Source organism: Acipenser ruthenus, chromosome 1 (genome assembly GCF_902713425.1).
Source record: "Acipenser ruthenus chromosome 1, fAciRut3.2 maternal haplotype, whole genome shotgun sequence".
Classification (NCBI taxonomy): Eukaryota; Metazoa; Chordata; class Actinopteri; order Acipenseriformes; family Acipenseridae; genus Acipenser; species Acipenser ruthenus.
The window spans coordinates 24,623,685-24,648,399 of record NC_081189.1 but is presented as its reverse complement, the minus strand read 5'-3'; the positions used below and the strand labels follow the sequence as shown (position 1 = coordinate 24,648,399).

Genomic DNA, 24,715 nt, shown 5'->3' with positions numbered 1-24,715 from the left:
GAAATAAACACAATAGAGAGATATTATACTGTAATATCAAGCTTAATTTCAGAAAAACTGCCCTCCAAATGTTTATTTCCTAAAGTACTTTGAGCATGATTCTCCAGAGAAAATAATAACAAATCTAAATCTTCTGGCATTAGTTTTATGATTTTTTTTTTTTTTTTTTTTTTTAAACGTTTTTTGGAAGCTCAAACTTCATTGTGCCAATTTAAACCTCACACATATATATTCTCCTTGGAATAAAATTCAGTATTAAAAGAAATGCGATTAAATTGACCTGCTGGATTGTGGTTAATTGCAAACCCCTCCACCCCCAAAAAACACACCTTGAATAGCACTGTACCTTTAGTGCTTGATTAATATAAATGTTTATTAGTCCAACTAGAAAAAAACAATTAAATACACTGTGTAAGGGCACCTGTTTTTCTACACTGTCAAATATGTTGTTACTTAAAGCACCTAACAGTCCTAAACAGGTACATTTACAAAATACAGACTTAAAACAACAGACACTCAAATCTTATTTAATACAGTTTCAGAATACTATACAGCACAACACATAAATACATTAATCCAGAAAAGTATGTTATTCTGTAAAAGCCTTTTTTATTTTTTACATTAGGGCCCCCCCTTCTGTTCACAAACAGAATAAAGACACTAAATCACCACCTGGAATTCCTGTTAAAAAAAAAAAAAGCCACTTTTGTACACACAGTATATAGTGTATTGAAAAATGACAAAGTCACAGGTCTACAAACAAGCAACTGTTACAGGGTTTATTTTTAAAAGACAACACAATTTCCATTGTAATACTTTGCAGTCTGCCAATTCAATTTGTGGAGTATTTTAAAATATACATTTTTTTCCATTTTCTAAAATATAAATGCTTTTTGAAAATACTTTCAGAATTAAAAATAACATTATTAAATGTAGTAAAAATGTACACTATTTAAATATACACAATTGTTAGGGTGGGAGACTATTGGCCCTCATGTATTTACAATGTATAATACATATATTTCCTGCTGCAGGATGATTACAGAGATTCAAACAGCATTTAGTTTATTTATTTGCTGCTTCGGTTTGCAATAGCTTCTCGTATTTGCTTATCCAGCTCACTGATAATACGGTCTTCGTGAGTATACACCCCTGTCCTTAGAAGTGTGTCCCTTTCCTCTATTAGCCTGCTTAGATAGTCATCCAGGCTTTCGTTCAGAAGCTGGATGTGGTGTCCATCTGTTCTCCCTGTTGCAGTATCTCTCTCGTCCCGTGACTGTTTTTTGTCTTCCTGCTGCTTTAACCTGACAAACAAAAGAGCAACAATTTACCACCCAGAAGCTTGGCCAACATGAGCTTGATGCATTCTTTGCTAGGAATAAGCTTTTATTATGGTATGGTCATCTGTGTGATGAACAAATACTTAAAATGTAATGTTTTATTACTGCCTCTTGTTTGTTAAGTATAATATTAGTGCATGACTGATTGTAGATTATTCATTATTAACTGTTCTTTCACCAGTCCAGCACCATGGCTGCAAATTTTGGATACCATTAGTCGTAAGCTGTGTGCATTGCACTAAGAATGAATTGAAGGCAATTCTGTTGAAACACATTTACCTACATTTTCTCTCTCTCTTTTAAAAAAAAATATTATTGGACTGTATGATTGATGTTATGGAATACAAAGTTATTATTCTTGGTATAGTAGATGACATAGTACAGCACGCTTCTGAATGATAAACACATAAATACGATGGCTGGTACCAGTCTATGACGTATGGTGTTAAACTAAACTTGTTGCTTTGCATGTTGCAAGTTACAGGCTCAGACAGGCTCAAAAAGTCATGGTGTCTAAATCACCAGTACGTGCTGCCTTAATTTATTTTTAAAAAGCCTTATTACTGTAGGGAAGATTTTAATGCTTTTCACTTTGACGTCATTTATATATATATATATATATATATATATATATATATATATATATATATAGACACACACACACTGAACAGCTGACGTGACGCTGCCAGCAATGGGAGCGCACAGACACATACAACACAATGTATGAAATATTTGGTAGGATCTACAATCTCTGAACTAATCTTCTCTATTCAATAATAAACTAACGTAGCTGAAAAGATTGATCGTGGCGGATAAGCGGTTAGGGCGGATATGCGACGGATTACTGTACATAAGAACTTTTTTACCGATTGCCTTTCATTGATTGTACCTGTTCAGTTCATTTCTGATCTCCTCCAGTTCCTGCCTCTCTGTTTTAACAACATCCTTCTCCTCAGCTGCCAGGTACCGAAGTCTCATGTGCTCAAGCTCCTGCTGCTGCTTCTTCAGACGAGCCATGGCATTTTCCTGCTCTCTCTGGGACACAAAAAGAAGTCAAAGACCAACTATGAAAATTACATTAAAAAAAGCTTAGTGGGCCTACCACAGATTTGGCATCATTCTGGAAATGTTAACTGCAGACTATTGTTATATCAGTTACATCTATTACTGCAAATTGCCGTTGTTGAAATATAATTACTGTATGATGTGAGCAAGAATTATAGAGTCCATTAAATTGTCAGGCAAAATTTGGCAGACATTATTTCAGAAAAAAATGAAAACAGGAGGAATTTAGCATTTGTATTTAGCAGTGTGTTTAGAAACTTTCACAGTGCTTAATAATATGTTATACATTCGAGGGAATGTCTGTGTTTATAAAGTATTTGAAAAAATATATTTGAGATATATATTTTTTAAACCTTTCTTCAAAATGCCCATGTACTGTACTTGTACACTGGTGCTGCAGTTTATATTTCTCTTTTGCATTAGAACTGCTACGATTAAATCGGAAATCAATTTTTCGATCGATTCAAGTCCGCATTATATACATCGATACAAATACTGGATAATCAATTCAATAATCACATTATTTACGTATATCAACGAAAGTGCACTGAAAGCCCTGCCTTGCTATTTACAGTATTTCTGCCAGACAAGCAGTGGGCACGCTCTTATTTACCTGCTTGTGTTAACTAGCATCTGATTTGCTGGTCCCATCCTACCAGCGAATCAGTTTTGAAACTGTTTTCTAAGTAAGCCCCTCTTTGTACTCGATGTAAAAAAAAAAAAAAAAAAAAAAAAAAGCGTGCCGTCTTGAATCCATAAAAGGGCGACAGGCTTGTATTCCTAGGAAACAACCTGTAAATGAATTTTGCACATTGAAGAAAAATGACTGTATACAGTTTGCGCTTCTTTGGCATTTCAAAATGAACTGTTATATAATGAATTTTTAACAATATTCAGTAACAATCAGCTTGACCTATAGCAGGTATGCATGTTGTGGTAAGTAAATCCATTATTATTATTATTATTATTACTATTATTATTATTAGGCAAGGATTTCCACATTGTGTGTTTCACAGATAGTGAAGGTTAGGTGGTACAGTATTAACAAGATGTAATGTGTGATGCTGCAGCTGTCACTCAATAACAAAAAGACGCATGTCATAAACGCATGTCTGGTCTATACAGATAACATTCCAAAGTACTGTAATCTGTTTGGAATAAATATTTTAGTAACACCGCTGTAGTTTGTTAAACTTGCTTTAGGCTTGCTGCGAATGTTGTTGTGTGTGTTTTTTTTTTTTGTCCTGACGCTACCAAGGTGTAATTACCCCTCGCATTCAATTGTTGTGCACAAGCTTTTACTTAACTGCAACGATATTAAAATCATCACGTCAAGGGGGGAATTGAGCGAAATGTATATGGGGGTACAATTATCGATACTACTGCTATTTTGAGGCTTAACTGACAGCCCTATTTTGCATTAACTGAGAAATAGTCTTCCTTGTATAATGCAGTAAAACAGAGCATTAACCCCATAGGTGAAACAACTAAGATAGCACTCTGTTAAGTGAATAAGTGTCTGTTAGTGACTGCAGTCTATAAATTTAGAGGAGAGCTGTAAACATGCACACATTAAACTAAACAGAGGCTAAACATGAACCACAAACACACTCTCCCACTCTCACTGAACTGTGGGAAGAACTGGAGACTGAACTCAAATACAGTTTTCTGAAAAGAACTGAAGACCGACAGGTCAGCAGGAGGGTCTGGAAGATTTCAAGACACACTTTTCACCCAGGAGAAAAAAAAAAAAAAACACACACATTCTTGTAGAAGGCCAAATTAGCTGCAAATGAATCAGTTTAATTATGTCTAGTGGTTTACAACAGGCCTGACAAGACAGCACGACTGTTAGCCAGGAACATCTGCATTGTTTAGAATGTAGTGAAACAACCTCTGTAGTCTTCATTGGAATGGTACTGTACAAAGTTATGGTTTATGTACCGATATCATGTACTGTATCCCCTCCTGCACTTGCCACATGCCATAAAAGTTGTGTACCGCTTTAACCAGAAAATGTATGTTAGTAATATACATACCCCACAAAGAACATAAATAATGAATGAGCAAGCCTGGACTATTTTCTGAAGTATCATCTGCATATATAAATCACATATTGTCCATGAAATGTTTTATTAAACTCAAATAACCTTAAATCAAAAGCCAAAAACCATGCAGAAGTAGGTCAGTCACCAATTTTTAAAACTTCAATAATTTGCGGTAAAGAATCTGGATGTAAAGTACTATCACAAAACAGAACTTGTGAATAAGTATGCCATCTAGAATTGCAGTAGATTCAAGTACTTGTATGTCCATACTGTAACAAGACTTGCATATAAAAATTACTGGACCTTGACATCTCTATCAAACATACAGCGCAAAAGTGATTTTAAATGTTGCAGAACTCAGACATCCTTTAAGTTTTTTTTACAGAAACTCAGGAAGGACCAATCCATCCTGGGCGATTCTTGAGATACCACAGATCAGGATACCCTTTACTTAGGTATGTTTAAGCCAAGGGGTTGTATTTTTGTAAGTTACTGACTTAATAATCCTATTTTGCATAATTCAACAATAAAATAGAAGAGGCATTTTGCTATTGTTATGTGGTGGGTGGGTGGGTGGGGGGTTCTTCTAGGTAATACTGTAACAATAAAAGACAGACAATTAACTCTCAAGAAAAAAAAACACTAAATTTTGGATTATCCTGTATGAAACCAAGAATGATTTGCATTAAATCAAACTATTGCATCTGTCCTTCACCTTTGACTTTGAGACGAATGTGAATTTATTAGTAGAGACTGACTATGTATCTTGGGGTATGGATTTATTCTTGTTAGAATGAGAACATTGATCTATTAGTACAGAAGGTCAATTGTAGGTTACAAGTGCTTTTTAAAACTAGGGCTTGTCAACACGTCTTCCGTCAGGATTGTGTAGATACATACTCTACAGCTTATTAAGCATAAATAAAAACATAATTAACGAAGCACACTAGGGGAAGTAAGACTTAATGCCACCCTAGACCCCCAGATTGTCATACTTATCAATTATGTGTGCTACTGTATATCCTTAGTATGCTTCATCACATTTGAATAAGTAGAATAAGAGCGTGACATATGTACGTACAGTGATCCCCCTTTATACTGTGGAACAGGTTATAAGTGGTATGGGCATGGCTCCCATTTGCCACATGCCATGAAACTAGTATTCTTGTTATAAGGCAGAACACACACAGCACGGTCTCTTAACTATGGCTCCCAACTACATTGTTATAAAGGGGGAGCACTGTACATGCAGACATTGTAAATGAGGTCCCATTGTCTATCAGACAGCATTTGTAAACATTACAACTCTCGACCATGCTGGACTATATGGCACCCATTTGTACCAATACTTGCATCAGCTTGTACTTGCACTGAACTGCTCCATACCTTGCTGCATTCAACTACTACAAATAACTACTTACCATATCTTGTATTTGATTTTACTGTAAGTATCTGTACTCACATTTTCTGTAATTGCTCTTATTTGAAATCATTCTCATCCATTTATCATACTTACTACGTGTTCTTACTGGACTTTACTCATATAAGCAAATAGTTACTATAAGGTTTAACTGCTCTTAGTCAAATTCGCTGTTACTTATAAGTTACTGTATGCTTTATTTTGCTCTTACTTGAATTGATTTTATTGTACTTTCATATCTGCTCTTATCTGTATTATGATATTCTGTAATGTGATATTTTATAATGCGATACTTTGTACTGTGATAACTTGTAACAATTGTAAGTTGCCCTGGATAAGGACGTCTGCTAAGAAATATAAAATAATAATAATAATAATAATAATAATAATAATAATAATAATAATAATAATAATAATAATAATAATTAGATTAGCAATGTAACTACTACTATTCCTGAAATTCATTACTGTTACCATTCAATTGATCTGAACCAGACACAAAGAGTGCCAGTGGAATGTACAATGCAGGCAATAAAAGTGCATCAACGGGTCACATGCTTTGGTGCAGAAAGTATTTTCCACAAGAAAAAGCTCCTATATAGTAAAAACCCATTCTGAAGCTGAACTGAAAACACTTATGTTCATGTCTACTCCTGGAGATGTGTTGTATAAATATGTTACAGATTTATAACCCTACTTCACCTTTAGTTATGGACACCTCTGTTTAACAAATAAAAATACTTTGGCACATATGCTAAAACATTAAGTTCTTAGGCTTTCCAGCTGGATTTTGTCATTAACAGTTATTAACAAACTTTGATGAAGCTTTCAGTGTTTAATCCTCAAATGTTGCCAGTCCTCCAGTAGGATTTAAAAGTGACAAATTGCTAGAAGAGATTACAGACCTACAGCTATTAAACACAAACAGCTCATACCCACACCCTGTTAATCAAGGAATATGCATCAAAATGTACTTTACAGAAAAATACATTGTTATGCTGGTGTGGAACCTAAAACAGATGACTATTTACAAAGAAGCTTATCCTAAGAATGTTCTAAAATGTTTTTTTAAACAGTTCAGTACTTTAAAATCATCAGGTATGTGTGTGTGTGTATGTGTGTGTGCGTACGAGAGTATGTATACCAACTCCAAAGTTGGTAGAAAAAAGAAAGAGAATCAATTTATCTAAACTAAATAAAATGTTGTGCTACAATATTTGAACTAGAATTTTTTTATAAATTATAATACAAGTAGAAATATGTCAACTTTTAAGTTAGTTTTTTGCTTTGTGTCAAAATAATATCCACATTGTAGTTTACAATACCTGTTTTAGTCTTGCAAGTTCCTTCAAAGCTCGTCCCCACTGTTGCTTATAATGTAGCTTAGACTTTGTTGAAGATTCCAACTTTCTTTCCAGTTCCACCTTAAAAAGCAAATACATCAAATAAATGAAAAGTAGTAATAGCATCTCAGTGCTCACAGTTATTGAAAGATGATATATACAAAAAGTCTGGCTCAGACAAAGTTTATCTGTTCTAAAGCACAATATGGTTTCAAGCTGTTATGTCACTCCATGTAAATATTATGGCAGATGAACATTTTCTTTCTTAAAATATGACCTTATTTTGTATTACCTAGATGTCTACCCACAGACAAGTCTTAAACTTTGGACATCCAAAATAAATTAATTTTCCTCCAAAAATCTTCATTCTTTCAAACTAATTTGTCAGTGACAATACAGTAAATGCTTTTTAAAGTCTGTTTAAATATAAATTAGTCTTAATAAAAGCCAGCCTCGGCTATTTTAAGAACGAAGGGTGATAGCAACAATGAAACAGTTTTTGTTCACTGGTTGGGATTCTGCAACTTGCTTTCTGGTTTTTTGTTTTTGTACACCACCTCCATCAGGGAGGATTGATAACTCTAACTTCAAGCACTTGGTACACTATACTTTATATGAGATTTGAACCATTAAAAGTAAATAAGGGACTGGGATCAAAATGAACTGTAGCCTGAAGACCACATGGGTGGCTGGGGGGTTGCTCTCTCCAGTGAGTCGGAATGGTGTTCTCCGTGAAGAGTAACTGACAATAACAGTATTGACCATGGAGCCAGCTGTTAGAGCAGCCATCCAACAGCAACACAAACCTGACATAGGAGGAAATGATGGTGACGGGAAATCTATAAGTCCAAGTGGTTTACAGGGTTAAACAAAATCCTGAAGCCTTATCACTGCACAAAACCCAATTCTCATTGATAATATGATCTACATATGGGACTGATATCTCTCTCTCTACTAAGTAGGTGTTTTGTGAAACACAAAATAAAAAAAATAAAAAATAAAAAGTTAGCACCTAACCTAAATATAAAAAACAGTATCAACTCTTTAAATCAATTATGATGCTTGTTGAACTATTTTAATAAAATCACTAATAGCTGATTGGCCTGGTCTGTTTGGAAATGTCTTGCATTTAGTCTGGGAAAGTGGAAACATGTCCTGGTATGATTGCTTTTAAATTAATCACTAATGGAAATTTAGCATACCTTTAAAATGACAGAAAAATATTAGGTAGATGTAGACCAGCCAAATTCTGCACTAATGCAAGGCAAGGGAAGAATGAGCACAATAATTATTTAAACTTAAAAATCTGCAACAATAAGCCAAGAACTGCAATTTCCTTCCTTTAGTAAAGCTCAGATATTGTACACAAAAGTTGCATTTACACTTCCCATTCATAAATGTACCAGTACAACTACTGACTATTTATAATGGGAAGTCAATGGAGTCTGACTGAACTGAAGCTTGGAAAAAAGCTTAAAATAAAGTTTTATTTAAATTCTATTTACTTTACTTTATATATATATATAGTTTTATTTAAATTCTATAACTTTCTCAACCCTGCAGACCTGGATACAACCCTACAGTAATGAAAGGCTTGGTATATTGCTTGGTATGGGCTGCAAGTTGGAAGAACATTTATTTTTATTTTTTGTGAAAAGATTAATTTCTCTTTGACAACAACAACGACAACAACGACGACAACAACAACTCAAAGAAAACTGTCTCCTACTTTTTCCAGATTGAGCAGATTAATTTCAGATTGAAGTCGGATTTCTGGTTTGGTGCTCTGCTGGTCCCTGAACTGAAGGAAGTCCTTCTCCAACAGCCTGTACTTGTGTTCTGCATCTTGAAGCTAGATGACAAAAAAAAGAGAATACAAATTATACAACGATGAAAAACAAATAACATGCAAATGCATTTTAAAATAACCATCAAGTTATAAAAATCTAATTCCCAGTGTCTTGTGGTAGGTTACTAGAGTATCATATGTTCAGCAAGTGGTGTATTTAAATAAATACATAAATACAATAAAATAAAATAAGGGGATTAACTAGATCAGTAAAAAGACAACAACCATACTACCTGCCCTTAATTAAATTAATTTCACCGACTTAAATACAGTAAACAGGGCTACCAGTATACCAATGAATATATGTTCTGTTCACTAGAGAAATAAGTGCGACAGTCAAATTTCTAAGCAGCATTACATATCTTGGCTATTTTTTTTGGCAACCCCTATAGATAAACAATGCTGTAAATCTCCCTTGACAGAGTGACAGAAAGATAAATACAATAGATAGGTACAGAAACTCAAATTATACATTTTTTATAGGAAATGGCTTAATGTGGCCACTGCTGTACACTGGCATGTCCTTTAGAAAGGTTTTTCAGGCTATTATCTGACATTAAGCAGATGCTGTAAAAATCCTGCAAACAAGAAATGGGAATCTAGGGCACGGAGGGAGTGCACAGAGTACATCATTGAGAGTACAGAGAGATTGGGCTCTGCTTAGCAAATGGAAGAAAAATGTCTCTGTTTACATGTTCCTGACACGAGGAGTAACGATATAAAGCAGTATAGCATCTTGTCTCTAGTTTTCCTCAGCGCAGTCCATTATTTAACCTTCTCAAGACTTGTCCAAATACGACAAGAGCGATTTATACTGCGCACTAATTCAGATTAAAAAAAAAAAAAGGTTTAACATGATATCCATTAAGGATATATTAGTAAGTGTATTGTAAACATGTGGCCTTTCTTCTGTATTGTCTAGTCAAGGAAATGGATAATGATTTGTTATTTTACGTAAAATGCATTAATGATTTAAAAGGGTTAATTCCTGCAAGTAAGTTAATTAATGCTAGTAACATTTGAACTGAATTATACAATATGGATATTGCAGAAAAAAAAGAAGACAGGAACATTAAACATCTACAATACAGCAGCATAGTAAACACATATTAACATAGAACTTACTCTTAGTGTCCAAAAAAAAGCAGCATAAGAACTATGTTACACATTCCTAAAGAAAAAAAAACCTTACTAATGCATTCTCTCAGTACGAATTTTATACTGTGGGCTGTGGCAATTCTGAAATTCCCACACTACGGCCAGAGAATCATTCACTGATGAACCAGAGAACAAACACCAAACAACCTTGGATATGAATCTTGTGTAAATTTGTGTTTGTTGCATTTACTTTCGCAGACGATTCTAAGGCTGGAATGTAATTGGAAAAGCAAATTTAACATCTAACAGTACAGTCACTTCAGATTAAGGATTTGTTCGGGACACTGTTAAAAAAAATATATATATCAGTCCCATACTAAAAATGCCTTCTCTACATTAATAGTCTGAAGGTTTTTAGATATCAAGATCTGGAAAAACAAAAGCTCTAAAACTTCTTTCAATTTAGATCATGGTTTGTCTGTCAAACCCATTTAGTCAAACAGCACACATCCAAGTCACTGTTTTACAACAAGTTCAATGCGTATAGTAAACCAGGTGTTAACATAAGCTTCCATATCTTCTTATTACATTATACTCTGAAGCATGTTTTAGTAGAACTGTCAGCTGATCAATGAAAAGTTAACGCATGCAAATGATGAAAGCAGAAGGGTATAATTAAATATTGATGTGAAGAGAATCATCTGATCCCTGGCAATGGATAAATAAAAAAGGTGTGTGTGTTTTTTGGGGGGGTAAATACAGATTATTTTACTAGTGTTCATATAAATGAAGAAGATATTTGAACTATTTTAAAACAGCAATACAGTGGTATATTTGTTTGAATGGCGTATGTATTTATCATAATGACTTTGTCATACGCTTTTCTTTCCCATTCTATGTGTGTTTTTTTAAATGGACAGTTTCACATAAATTACTTTAACCTTACATTGAAGATTCCTAATTGAAGGCTACTTTTCAATAAAATGGCCATTTGAGTTCAATACTATTAACTTTGTCAAACAAAGCCTTTGACTGATCAATTGCCATATTAAAACAAAAAAGTACTGAAATCGCTGATAATTAACCCACTGAAAACAATCAAAGTCATGCCCCACCCCCTCACAAATGAATCTGATGCTGTCCTAACCCCAGAGACAATAGTTCACCTCATGGACTTTCACATATTGACCCAGTGTGAAGGCAATGCAGTGCCATCATCACCTACCTGCTGTTGTAGGCGATGCCTGTCCTCTTCCAGCTGTTTGACCTTTAACCTCTCAAGCTCCACTTGGTGGACACAGTCTTCTCGGACACGGCGGCTGTTGTCCTGCAGCTCTCGCAGGCTACGCTCATGGTCAGCCTGCATCTCCTTTCTCAGTCTCTGTAGCTTCAGTCACAAACAAGGGGTTTTCAATGGTCACTCTACTGCATAAACCACACACACTGCACAGTATGCCACACCAGTTCCAGCACAGATTTACACTACAGTTATTTAACCAGCTTCTATTTTTCTTCCCACTAAAAACACAAAACTTAAATATAAATTTTAAACAATGATTGCCATCAACCAATTCCATTTTGAGCAAATTATTATGGTCAGCAAAAGCATTTATCACAGAGATAAGACCTCATTTACTCCCTCTATTACAAAAGGAGTTGCAATAGTATACTACATATTTCAGTGGTGGTGTTTTAGTTTGAACAATTTGAACTTAAATTTTCCAAGTACCAAAGTAGGAATCCTGGTGGTCCCATTAAAATAAAGAAACCTATATAATCCGGTAAAATATTTCAAATATATTTAGGTAGTATAAGTATTTGACTTTCTTTTGTTTCTAAAAAGCTTTTTAAAAAGGACAAACACGTTTCGATGGGTACACATTGCAATGCACGTTAAGCATGGTAAAAGGAAACTGTTAGTTTCTCTCTACTTAAAATCGCTCCACCTAACCCTTTGAAAAAATATATTTAAAAATACTAAAAACAGACCAACAATGTTGTTATATATAAAATCACAACAATCCCTGATTTGACACTGAATAATTCATTCTTGTTTATTTCAGAATAATCTAAATATTAAGAAATGCATTCAGCCTTTTCAGCCCTGTAAACAATGAGGCCCCCATATTCAGAAGGTCAGATCTGCAACACATGATGACGTATTACTGCAGGCAGAGCAAGTTGCCTGGATAGGAAAGGAGAGTCATTCCTTTTTAAAAAACACAAATGAAATCAAACTCACTTCCATCTCAGAAAAGGCCAGTTGCTTTTCTCTCTTTTCGAGATCTGCCAGGGTTTTTTGAAGCTGCTCCTCCAGTATAGAATACTCAGATACCTGCCACAAACAATTGTGTTTAAAACTCACCTTTACAGATCAGTACAGTTAGATCAGCAAAAAGAGTCTATGATAATACACATGTTAAAAAACAGTAACACAGCAGCAAATTGCTACATTTGTTTTCTCAACTTAATACAAAAGAATATATTAAAGTTATTCACAACACATACTTACTTGTACCGTGGTGAAAATTACAATTATATTAGATTCAGAACACAGAACTGGAGCTTACACTTTACAAACATTTTTAAGATACTAGTAATTGAAAATCTTTTTATAAGATTTAAATCTTTTTTTCACCAAAAGACTTTGCTGGGTTTGACCGGGGATAAATAAAAATATACTTCTCACCAGTCTTCGCCAATACTTACTTTTTTCTTCACAAGAGCTTCCCTTTCCTTATCCCTTTTCTTCCACTCCTCTGCCAGGGCTTGCATGTGTGCGAGTTCCTTCTGTTTTAACTGTTAAAGAATGCAACCACTTATACTTAGCTGTGCCATAAAGGTCTTGACAGATCATGTACTGCAAGACCATATTACAGGTCCACTAATATGAATCAGAATACCTGTACCCTAATAAGCCACAAATATATATTGTACAAAAAATACATATTGTTCATCTTACTATATGATAAACTAAACGTATTGTAATGGTCCCCTAATCATTTTTTATTTTTTTACTTAATATGATAACTATAATCTTGTCAGTTTAGGAATGTGCCTACGAAACAACAACAATGTAACATGAAATAAATACCGCAAATTACCAGTATAAAGTTACTTTATATATACCGCTTTAGAATGGACGGTATAAACTCCCACACAATAACCTGACATTCAGAATGTCCCCCAATCACCAGTACAGTAATGAAAACAAACAAGAATGTATGCAGTTAAAAATCTTTATTAAAAGGACACTCATTACACTAATAAAAAAGATGTATTAAAACCAGGGGTGGGAGCAGAGTAAAGTAGCCAAGACGGAAAACGTATGGTGCGGAGTGAAGCAAGGCGAACATTTTTAGCAGTTTATATTTTAACAGTAGTTGCACGTAGCCTATACACTACAAATACAAAGCAAATATGTGTATACAACCTACAGAAACAAACACACTGTGCAGCATTTCACAAACTGTTTCATTTTACAAAATAAGGTGCAAACAGAAACCAAAAAAAACCTAACAAAAAAAGCTGTATTGCTTGTTTCTTAGCTTATTGTAATAACTTGTTACCTCTAAGGTCGCTGTGCATTAGGGCGTCTGTCAAGCAAATACAAAAAACCCCAAAAAAACACATGCTATGCTCCTGCTGCCTTTAAACCAAAACTATAAGCTTATTACTGTGCTGAGAATACCTCATTTCCAGCTAAATATGGCTGCTTGTTTTCACTGCATTCTCAGGTACAGCTAACCAAAGACATTCTATTTATTTCTGTTCTATTAAATACAGTATATTTGAGCTAACCTTGGAAGTATTTGCGCTACGTCAAAGGTCAAACGGCATTGAAACATTGAAACAATCTTTATAAATGTATCAAGGTTCTATAAATGTGTTGGCTGCAAAAAAACGTAACAAAGCAGACAAATTGATTTTTTTTTTTAAACAGTCTTGAGTGACAAATTCAGCGACATTTTCAAGTTTTGCAAACTAGTTTTAAAATGACGTTAACATACTATTGACAAGGAATGTGCAATTTCCATATTCTGCTGCCTTTAAATCAATAAATTGTATACACGGCAAACCTTAAATGACAGTTTTTGTATTTTTCTTTACATTTCTAATACTACGTAGAAATAATCATGAATTTTTAAAACCACAGATGCCTTCAAATTATTAGTAAATTGTAACATCATATATGCCACTGACTCGCTAGGTCAATGTACTAACTTGTAGAAGTATAACTCGAACACCAAATCATAGTAACCAAATGCAAGGTTCTGATAAAAGTATGACTTTACAGTGTAATACTGTAAGGAAAATAAAATGCACATTTTTCACAGTAAACTGCAAGAAGCTGAATACAACTTTTCGTTTTTGCTTACAAAATCAGCTCTTGGCTCACCAACGCCCGTCATTGCTACAGTACACATTCCAAACACACACTCATTTTTCACAGTTCCCAAAATATTTAAGACGGAAAATTGTCTATAGACGGAACACTCCCACCCCTGTAAAACCTATGAACGTAATAAAAAGTACAGTTATCCGTCACGTATCCGACTGCGATGGGACCAGAGTACGGGCGGATATGTAAACACCATTATACACAGCTGTAACAATTACTCTACAATATTACTATTGTTTTGAGATTCAGCTTTTATTAGTGCACTCCCCTAAATCCCTTGTTAGAATGATAGAGGGTATTAACGTTTGTGACGGAGTAGCTGTCTGTCGTGTGTATGCGTGCATGCATTCGCTGCTGAGTGACAGGCAGGAGATCCAGACGCAGGTTGAAGTTGATATGCCCCGCATGCGAACAGGATTTATTTACATATTGTAGCGCTGAGCTGCAGGGTTTCCAGGATATAATGAGACAGACAACAGTTGTGGTTCAAAGCAGTAGGAAACCGCTGTAATTATTTTTTTTAGCTTTTAGTGAACACTGGCTCTCATTCTTAACTAAACCTCTCCACTCTCTCTCTCTCAATTCTCCCGCCGCCAGATCCCGCTTCTCTTTTAAACTGTCATCTCCTCTCCACACACACACCCAAGTCCCTCCCCCTTCCTCACTCATTGGTACAACACTCCCTATCACTGGTTGTGTCAGACCTGCTCCCCACCCCCCTCAGTGACGCACTCACACACAGGCAGTCTTTCAGCTCTAGTCACACAAGCACCAAAACAGAGAACGCTAACAGATATGAACAATAACACAGTTTACAAACACACATTATTTACAGAGTACTTCCATCCCCTTCCCCAGTCCATAATCAGGTTCATTCCCACATTGTCTTGCAAATCAGCTGTCCACACGTTACAATATCAACACACTGAACAGCTCACATGACACTACTAGCTCTGGTGTTGTCAATTTCAGTTTTGGTTGTATTTTCATCAGCATTCTCCTCCTCAACTACAGAAACCCCAGCTTTTTGAAGCAATGTTGCATTGTTTGCTGACTGACAAGAGTTCCAAGCATGCTTTAGCAAGCGCACAGCATCTAACAGAGACATTTTATTTACAGAGCCAAGGTACAGTACAGGGGTAATCGCTCAGTAATGAGGTGCAAACAGCTGATTGACTGATCTGTCAAGCTTTTACTACAGTAAAGTGCTGCCTTTTGTAATGAAATCTATGTGAATGGCAAGGTAACGAGGTGAAAAAAACTAATTGGTGGATTAGAAAGAGCCATTACTACAGTAGACGGAGAGCGTCTGTTATTTAAATCTATGTGAATGCCACATAATGAGATCCAAACAGCTGAGTTTGCCCAAAATATACAACGTGTTTAACACGGTATAAACAATGCCTTTGTTATTGAAATAAATGGGAATGGCAAACGGCAATCTATTTGCCCCACATAATCGGCTGCCTGAAATAACCCTGTACGGTGTATACTATATATACTGTATATAGACGGAACGTTGGGCAGCTGGATCTTTGAGCTAATTATATATATATATATTATATATATATATATATATATATATATATATATATATATATATATATATATATATATATATAAAATAAATACTAAAAAAATTGGTCTTAATATGTAGATATGGTCAAACCTGGTTCTCAAACAAGTCTTCTTGCATTTCCTTCCACATTTCCAGCTCCAGGGCTGCCTTATACTCCAGGGTCTCCCTTGGCTCAGGCTCCTGTTGTGGTACATGGTCCTGGGGTGGCTGAGATTGTGGCACTGGTTTTGGGTGCCCAGCACTGGCACTCTACATTTGGGAAACAATCATAAATTATAGGTTTCTATAAATAACTTGGCACACATGTGAAAGTGCTCAGGAAGTCTGAGCTTGCCCAGCAAGTCTGTCCATTTCAAATTAGTTAGATGGCATAGAACTTTATTGATTTGTTTTTAACATTACATTTCTCACTTCACTGGTGCCGGTAGACATACCAAATACTGTCAATTACTTTAAATCCAAAATGCTGAAATCCTTATTTTCTAAGATGTTGTTCTTTAATGGATGCAACAAAAAAGAAAATATTACCTGAGAAGAGTCAGATATGAAGATCTCCTGGGTTTTCACCAGACCAAAGTTCTCCAGGGTCATGAAATAGCACAGCTCAAAGACTTTGTTACTTGGTCTGTAGAGGGAGACAGATATAACAAGATGTTTTTTTAGAAATTCTGCTCAGTACATTTTGTTTGAATAACACATGGTCATTGTCTGCAGTATATGTATATATTATACAAAATGTGTACTGAATAAACGTACCTGATAACTTGTAAGTACTGTAGTATATTTGTAGTTGATTTAAAAATAAATCAAAACAAAAATTGCTTCTGATTTGTTGAAATGTGGATTCAAATGGTATATCAGATTAGCTCCACAACGGATATGAATGTGAAATCTAACACTGTTTTCTATTGATATTTTGTGAGGAATAATGCATTATTTGATGTTTTAATAACTTTAGTATTTACTACAATATTAATATAATCTCAGGCTATTGGTGAAATGTTTATTGTGCCGATGAAAAAAACAAAACAAAAAAAACCAACAAAAAACAGCCTATTGGAAAATAACAGCTCTACACTACTGCCATCTAGTGGACATTCCCCAACAAGGTTATTTTGGCAGTTGTCTAGAACAGAAGTTCCCAAAGCGGTCCTGGGGACCCCCTGTGTCTGCTGGTTTTCACTCCAACTGAGCTCTCAATTACTTAACTAGACCCTTAATTGAATTTGCTGAATTAGACCTTTTTAAATTGCTTTCAGCTCTTAAAAGCCGCACATTTCAAGTTAGCTATACGGTACCATTTTATAAGTAACTTGAACTCTGCAGCTGTTTAAGAGCCAAAATAAATTTAAAAAGGTCTAATTAAGTAAATTATCAGTTAAATTGAGGGTCTAGTTAAGTAATTGAGAGCTTAGTTGGAATGAAAACCAGCAGACACGCTACGTCAAGGGTCAAACGTAGGTCCCCAGGACTGGGGTTGGGAACTACTGGTCTAGAACAAATTGTAATTATCAATGCAGAATACTACTGGTCACACCTCACTCCAGCTGGAGTCAAGAGGTCTAGTGGTCAGCATGGCGATTGTTCTCATGGCAGGTTTATTCAACATCAATAGAGAACATACAGGTAACGCCACAACCCAAGTGGCTCATTTTAGAGCATATCCACCGTTTAGTCAAAAACACAAAAGCTCCTGTACAGGCAACTAAGATAACCACACTCAAATACATGAGGATTCATGAATGCTACTCGTTAGCAATGACTGCTACTTACCCTTTGGCTGCTGTAACTGTGACTCTCTCACTGTAGGTCTGCCTCCAGCACTGCTCGCCTGAATGGCCTAAAAACCTTGTTTTCTCAGACGTCAGGACGTTTGACAGCTGCAGTCTCGCTACTCCCAAGAGAATGTCTTTGGCTGTTTTATCTCTGTGCCATACCTCCACTAACAGAGGTAACCTGAAATAAGGCGAATTAAAGACTGTTCAGACTAGAAGTTAATTGCAAAATAATACACGTTATGCTACAGATGGAAACAAGACAGCAAGCAGCTATAATTCCTGCATTTATAATTTTAGAAAAAGCACGTCAGCATATAGAAGATCTTCTCTATGATTTCTTAAATTTTTGGTAATGCAAATAAAAATCTTCTCAGCAGACAAGTATCAGTCAAATACAGATTAGAAACATTTGATATCTAGCATGCTTTGAAAAGGGTATGGTTTGGGCATTAGACTTATTGGCATGCAATTTTATTACAGTTTATACTATCTTTGACATCTTTCAAACCTCAAGGGAAAGGTATCAGCGAGGATCACTCGCCTAGGATGTTCATCTTGGAGGATGTAGGAAATTAAGCACAATTTTAGACATGACAGAAATAGAAGACTGAGAACCTAAAGAAAGTGTCCTGTAGCTGATGAGGCACGGCAGCAAAATCAAATGCGCAGTATGACTGAGGCAGGAAAACTTCCATATTCTTTCGAATTTCCACAGGAGGGTTGGTCATGATGGGTGCTGCACTGCCGAAGAATGGGTATGAATACCTAGAAAAGTATAAAAAAAAAGAAATGATCTATCTATCTATATATACACATACATACATACATACATACATAGAGTTTAGGAGAATGCTAGTCTGTTGTTCAGTAGACAACAAATACCACCCACCCTTATCTGATACCTAAGATCAGAAGTTAAAAACTTGCTAGAGGAATAACCTTCACATACAACAAAAGCATGGCCTACAGATAAACTATGCTGCAAGAACTGTTTTCACATTTAAAGAGGTTATACAACTTTGCTTTGTGTGAATACAAGATACCAGATCTTGCACTTTATCACAATAGTGTGGGAAATCATTATTTGAAATACACCAATATAGGGATGATGCCATTCAGCTATATATACGTTTATTACCTTAGCATGCAATTTACAGGAAAGCCTACATCCATGTCTTTAATGCTTCTTAAATCCAGTGCAAAACAGAAATGGTGTGCCGACGCTGGGATAGCAATCTTTGGTGCAGAGGTAGAAATTGAGGCACTTGAGACCGCTTCAGACTGGTGCCTTGGCTCGGTAGCAATGGAGGGTCCTGAGCATGCAAAAGAAAGACATTGTCTGAACTAAATACCCAGAAGCAACCATAAACATACAACTGTTAATATCTGGCAACATTTCTTTTCTGGCAACATTTCTTTTCTGTTTGTTGGCAACTGGTAAATGTAAATAAATAGGTAATTGTAGATATCTCTGGCAAGTGGGAAAGAGTTGGAAAAACAAAAACAAACAAAAAAAATGTACTGCAAACAGACTCTGTATATTTTTCTGTGTGAACTGGAAAAAAAACAAAAAACAAAAAACAGCAATATTCCTCTGTAGCATATTGCTACAAACACAAAGGTTAAATTCATTTGAGAGGACTGAGTCACTACTTTTGTTCCTTCTCCCACAACCACTCTACATTATCAAAAGGCAGTAATATATGTGTGATCTAACTTCTGCTTGCCTGATCTGCTTAAAAAGTCATTGAATGCAGATAATATGAATGCAGATCAGGTAGAAAACATTTTTTAAAGTGTTGATATACATGTCCTGTGATGTACAAACACAAGCTGCCAAGACCTCAAAAGTCTCTTCTTCAGGTGTAGTGAAAGTTTAAAGAAAAATGAAGAGCCTTTTGAATTCTTGAAAGTGTTTGTAGATCATAATAAACAGTATCAAGTCTTTTTTTCTAATTTCATTATTACCTGTTGATTAACCAGCAAACACTGTAACAATGTAGATTCAAAAGAGCCACATAAAATCAGTATAGTTTGTATATGTAATGTTCTTCCAGAACAAAACAAAAAAAATGGTCATAACAGCTATGCTATAGAAAATGGACACACAAACTATGCATCACCACTACTACAGCACTACCAAACAGAGAATCAAAATGTTTACGTTGCTCTGAAGGATTTGAAAGCAGAGGAGACTTTGGACTGCTGTGAGATTCTGAAGCAATTTGTTCGGGGTGTTTACTAACCCCATCGGATGCTGCTAAACCAGAAAGACAATAACCAATTACACTACATAGTATTGCACCCTGTGCGCCAACTGTTTAAAATACTAAGAATGGCCTCTTTCAACCAGGAAGACCATGGTATTAAAGGAATTACTGCCAGTATACAGTATAGACTAAAATAAATACACAGTATACTCAAATCAAAAGTAAAACAAGTTAGGGATGAGACTATTGCAATCCTCTCAGATCTGTTATTGCTATAGCCCTTCCAACAATTTCAGCCCAAAGTAAATTCTGATGTACTGTATTACTGGCCCCACTTAAATTGTCCACAACCGGCGCATAACTTGTTCCACACAAAGTTGACTACTGCATTTTATGTATGGGGTGTTATCGAGTGAGCTTTGCTGTCAATGTCATCTTACTGCATTATTAAATATAATAGCATTCCCCGTAAATTACATTTGCAATCTAATAACGGTTGATAAACGGATACATTGTTACTGCGTTTGTAGTTTGCTACAATTGTCAAAATTCAGAGAGTGCTGGTTTAATTGCTGTCAGAAGACAGACGCAAAGTCTTGACTCTCGAAAGTGAAAGTGACTCGAACAAGAATCTATTGAATGCTCTGTGGATGCTTCTTTACCTCAAACCAGTGTGGCAACACATTAATAAAACTTGTCTCCGAGCCTTTTTTTAAAAATGAACCTGTCTGCTCAAGACTGCCGACTTCAAGCTGATTCTGAGCTACGGCACAATGGACAATTTAACTTGGGATGATGATAATGTGTTACATTCATTGCAATAGTCCTCTCCCCACTCCATGCATTAAAAACAAACAAAAAACACACATAAAAAAACCTATTATTACGCTGAATAGAAGGCTGTGAAAGCAGAGGGGACTTTGCTCTGCTTTGTGATTTTGATACAGGCGGTTCTTCAGGTGGTTCACTAGCCTTCCCATTAGACTCTGCCAAACCAGAAAACAAGACATTTAAACTAATGTATACTTTTTCAATAAAAATATAGAGTTGAATATGTATTTATCGCAGATACAGACAATTAAGGTGACTTGTTCATTTTGTAACAATTCCAGTGGAATCCTAAAGTTTTAGAAATTACTTTCTTTGTATGCTGCTGATTAAGTTTGAACCAGACATATTTTTATTGAGTTTGTATGTTGCGATTATTATTATTTAGTATTGTTTTCCAGCCCCCTCTGTAAATGAGGCCTCAGTCTCAAAGGGTAGATACATACATACATACATACATACATACATACATAAATAAATAAATAAATAAATAAATCTTTTAGTTTGACATTAAGAGATTAAATTCAAGGGGCACCTGCTGAACAATTACAGACTATAGAATTACACCATGTACTGCATTTTAATTAAAGGAACTTCTGCTCAATGCCTACATGTTAGAACTATAGACTAAGCAGCATGAAAGTGACATTTTAATCTGGTAACTGTACATCATTTTGGAATCATTTTTGGCCTTCTCTGGTTTTGTTTATTCAGGTATTTAAGAAAAAAAAAAACCCAAAAAACACAGGAGTTTGTTCAATTAAGTTAGGGTTCACAGGGTTACTTAAGTCTTCTTCCTGGCCATCCCTCAATAGGTGAAGCTTTTCCACTTACCATGTGGGAACTGCCTGGCCTGCCTGTGGTCCTCCTGCAGGCTATCCACTTCACTCTCAGTCGCTGGGTCATTGTTGAGAGGGGATGGGGGGCTCTCAGGGGAGGGGCTGTTGGGAGAGGGGGCCGTACTGGCTCTCTGAACTGGAGCTGGGGACTTGGGGAAAGTAGGAGACACAACTCTCTTCTTCACAGGCGTCTGAGCTACAGCTTGGCCTTTGTCAGGGCTGGAAGGCTAAGCAAAAGGAAGTACACAGAAACCTTACTTAGAATCCATATCTCTAGTAATATACAGGATGTCAAGATAAACCCCACCTCAATAATATTAATACATAGAAATGCAGTGGATATGTCAATGTTTAAATTTTGTGTTTATTCTAAAGTGTTAACAGTACCTGTGAATTAACTCCCTCTTTCCTTAATGTCACCGACACCCCGACAGTTGGCTGCAGCTCAAGAGGAACAGATGGCAGCTTTTGTTTAGCTCTGTTTGGTGGTATCAGGGTGAAAGCCCCTTCTACTGCAACAGGCTGCTTTTCAATATCAACGCTGGATTTCTTCAACAGACCTGCTATTGAAATATCTGTACTGCCAAGGGATTGGTCTCCACAGCAAAGGTGTATCTGTAAAAATAAAACAAAAGCAAGCATGAAAATCTAAAATGGTTAGACAGTTTGATGGTATGCAGGTAAAATTCGGAGTACAATATGCAATGTAAACATCGCTTTCCTTGTATATTGCTATGACCAAATATTATTGGGTTTCTGTATTAAATGAAACAACAACTAGCTCTTCATTCCTTTCACATCAGACTTAGGTAGGAGGCTGTGTGGTCCGGTGGTTAAAGAAAAGGGCTCGTAACCATGAGGTCCCCGGTTCAAATCCCGGCTCAGCCACTGACTCACTGTGTGACCCTGAGCAAGTCACTTAACCTCCTTGTCTTTCGGGTGAGACGTTGTTGTAAGTGACTCTGCAGCTGATAGATAGTTCACACACCCTAGTCTCTGTAAGCCGCCTTGGATAAAATGATAAAATGCTAAATGAACAAATAATACTACAAATTTGTCTCGGGTCTCAAGTGGACACAAAACCACAACACAATTTGTCACAATCGTCAAAGTTTTTCCAGGATTAAAGGGCAGAGATTGCTCAATTGCTGACTGAAGTGCAATCACAGTTCTAAAATGGGAACTTTCACGGCACCAGATTATACTGTGTCTTACAATATACTCATACTGGGCACTGTTGAAAAATCTGACATGTGCTTCAAACATGATCTGACACACACACAGACATAGCTTGTATTTACAAATGTATACTGGCCTGCAAGGCTTCCGCATAAACTCATGTACACATTTGAACCTGTGAATGGGAGCTATCATACAATTAAGGTAATGCATTATATATTTTCATACTTGTAAGTTTGGCTGTGCAGCGAGGAACACTCGGAGGACGTCAATACTACTGCGGATTTTCACAGATGCTCTTTCTGGTTCAAAGTTGGGGTTGATCAGGTCAGTGAAAGGCTCATTGGTCACATCATTTCCCAGTAATGTATAGTAGAAGAAAAACTCTGGCCTTTCCTCTGGAAGCTTCATTGTACAAGGAATCAACTGCAAATGATCAAATAATAAACAGTGTTTATGTGGATCAGTGGATTAATAACACAAAAAAGCTACCAATTTTGTTAGCCACTGCATTAAACAAGGTGCATTGTTAGGGCAGAAGCAAAGCTGCTGTTTGGTAACTTCACAGCAACACACCTTGTTTTATCATGATTATAAACGCCTGCTCCAGAAGAAAAACAGTATTGTAAGAAAACAAAAGCTCTTTCAATCTGATTCTTTGTTAAATGAAAGATTCAAAACACCCATTCTGTCTGAGGGGCGCACTACTAAAGGGCCAGAGTGCAGCAAAAAAAGGGTCTGGTTGTAGTCCTATTTTAACCTTCATAAAAACCTTTGGAAAATAAAAGTTGTGATCACCTGGGTAGTAAGGACAAGACTTACTGGCACTACACATCTTATACCTGCACTGCGGATTCAAAACAGGATTTTAGTCTCCAGTAAAATTACACTTTTGTTATTTATTTATTTTTGCAATAATAATAATAATAATAATAATAATAATAATAATAATAATAATAATCTATTTACCAAGTTTAAATAGCGTGTTCAGGGATTTCTACTGCACAGCAGTTTCACACTCCAGGTGTTACTATGAGCTTGATTAGCCACAGTGTATAGGTAACAAGCTCATGTGTGCCTTATTAAACTCAAATCCAGGAATGAATGAAACTGCTGTGCAATGGGAGCATTATTTCCATCTGTGGTGTTGAAGATTAACATCTCTCATAACTCTTTAAAGATCACGGTATATCCTTACGTGGGATTACATTTTTGGTAAGTGCATTTGCAACCCTTTCCACCTTCCGAGGGTTACAAAATATATACATTTCATACATGCCACAAGCACAGCTCCTGCTTATTAGCAGAATAGATTGTTGTGTTGTGGGAGAGCGGAGGGAGATGTAGCAATGGTGTCTCATTGCTAAAATTATTGATTTATCTCCAACTATATTTGTTTAGCCAATAATCATTTACATGAACCTATGCATCTATGTGTGTACACTACATCTTATTCCAGCACTGTATTTGATAACTGAATTATTTACAGTATGCTGCTTATTACCCGATATGAACAAATATGATTTTATTTTTTCCGATTTTTTTTTCCGTGCAAAAAAGGCATGTCTTCCATATATTTTATAGGCTACCATGTGCTGCTCCTGTTTACTTGCAGGATAGAGTGCTGAGAGTTGCAGGGGAGCTGGGATAGATGTAGAAAATAATAATATACAATTATTGATTTAGCCCTGCAGATGAATTTGTTTTAGTAGTATGTACTCAATTTTCTACATTAGA

General features: G+C 35.8%; 1 protein-coding gene across 2 annotated transcripts in view; it reads right to left on the bottom strand.

Moving 5' to 3' along the window:
* Positions 1-343: 343 nt before the first annotated feature.
* Positions 344-24,715, bottom strand: part of LOC117409536 (centrosomal protein of 120 kDa) — a 30,275-nt gene continuing 5,903 nt past the window's right edge. The window contains exons 6-21 of one of the 2 annotated variants that reach the window (XM_059022457.1): positions 23,207-23,404; positions 22,187-22,414; positions 21,795-22,026; positions 21,020-21,118; positions 19,061-19,235; positions 18,538-18,687; positions 17,918-18,100; positions 16,673-16,769; positions 16,235-16,393; positions 12,873-12,962; positions 12,406-12,498; positions 11,389-11,550; positions 8,946-9,068; positions 7,199-7,297; positions 2,230-2,375; positions 344-1,304 (exon numbers count right to left, since the gene is read on the bottom strand). In XM_059022457.1, coding sequence (XP_058878440.1) covers positions 1,070-1,304; positions 2,230-2,375; positions 7,199-7,297; positions 8,946-9,068; positions 11,389-11,550; positions 12,406-12,498; positions 12,873-12,962; positions 16,235-16,393; positions 16,673-16,769; positions 17,918-18,100; positions 18,538-18,687; positions 19,061-19,235; positions 21,020-21,118; positions 21,795-22,026; positions 22,187-22,414; positions 23,207-23,404 — 2,469 coding nt within the window. In that variant the 3' untranslated portion in view covers positions 344-1,069. The remainder of the gene's footprint in view (positions 1,305-2,229; positions 2,376-7,198; positions 7,298-8,945; positions 9,069-11,388; positions 11,551-12,405; positions 12,499-12,872; positions 12,963-16,234; positions 16,394-16,672; positions 16,770-17,917; positions 18,101-18,537; positions 18,688-19,060; positions 19,236-21,019; positions 21,119-21,794; positions 22,027-22,186; positions 22,415-23,206; positions 23,405-24,715) is intronic. The other variant, XM_059022459.1, reaches the window with a different exon arrangement.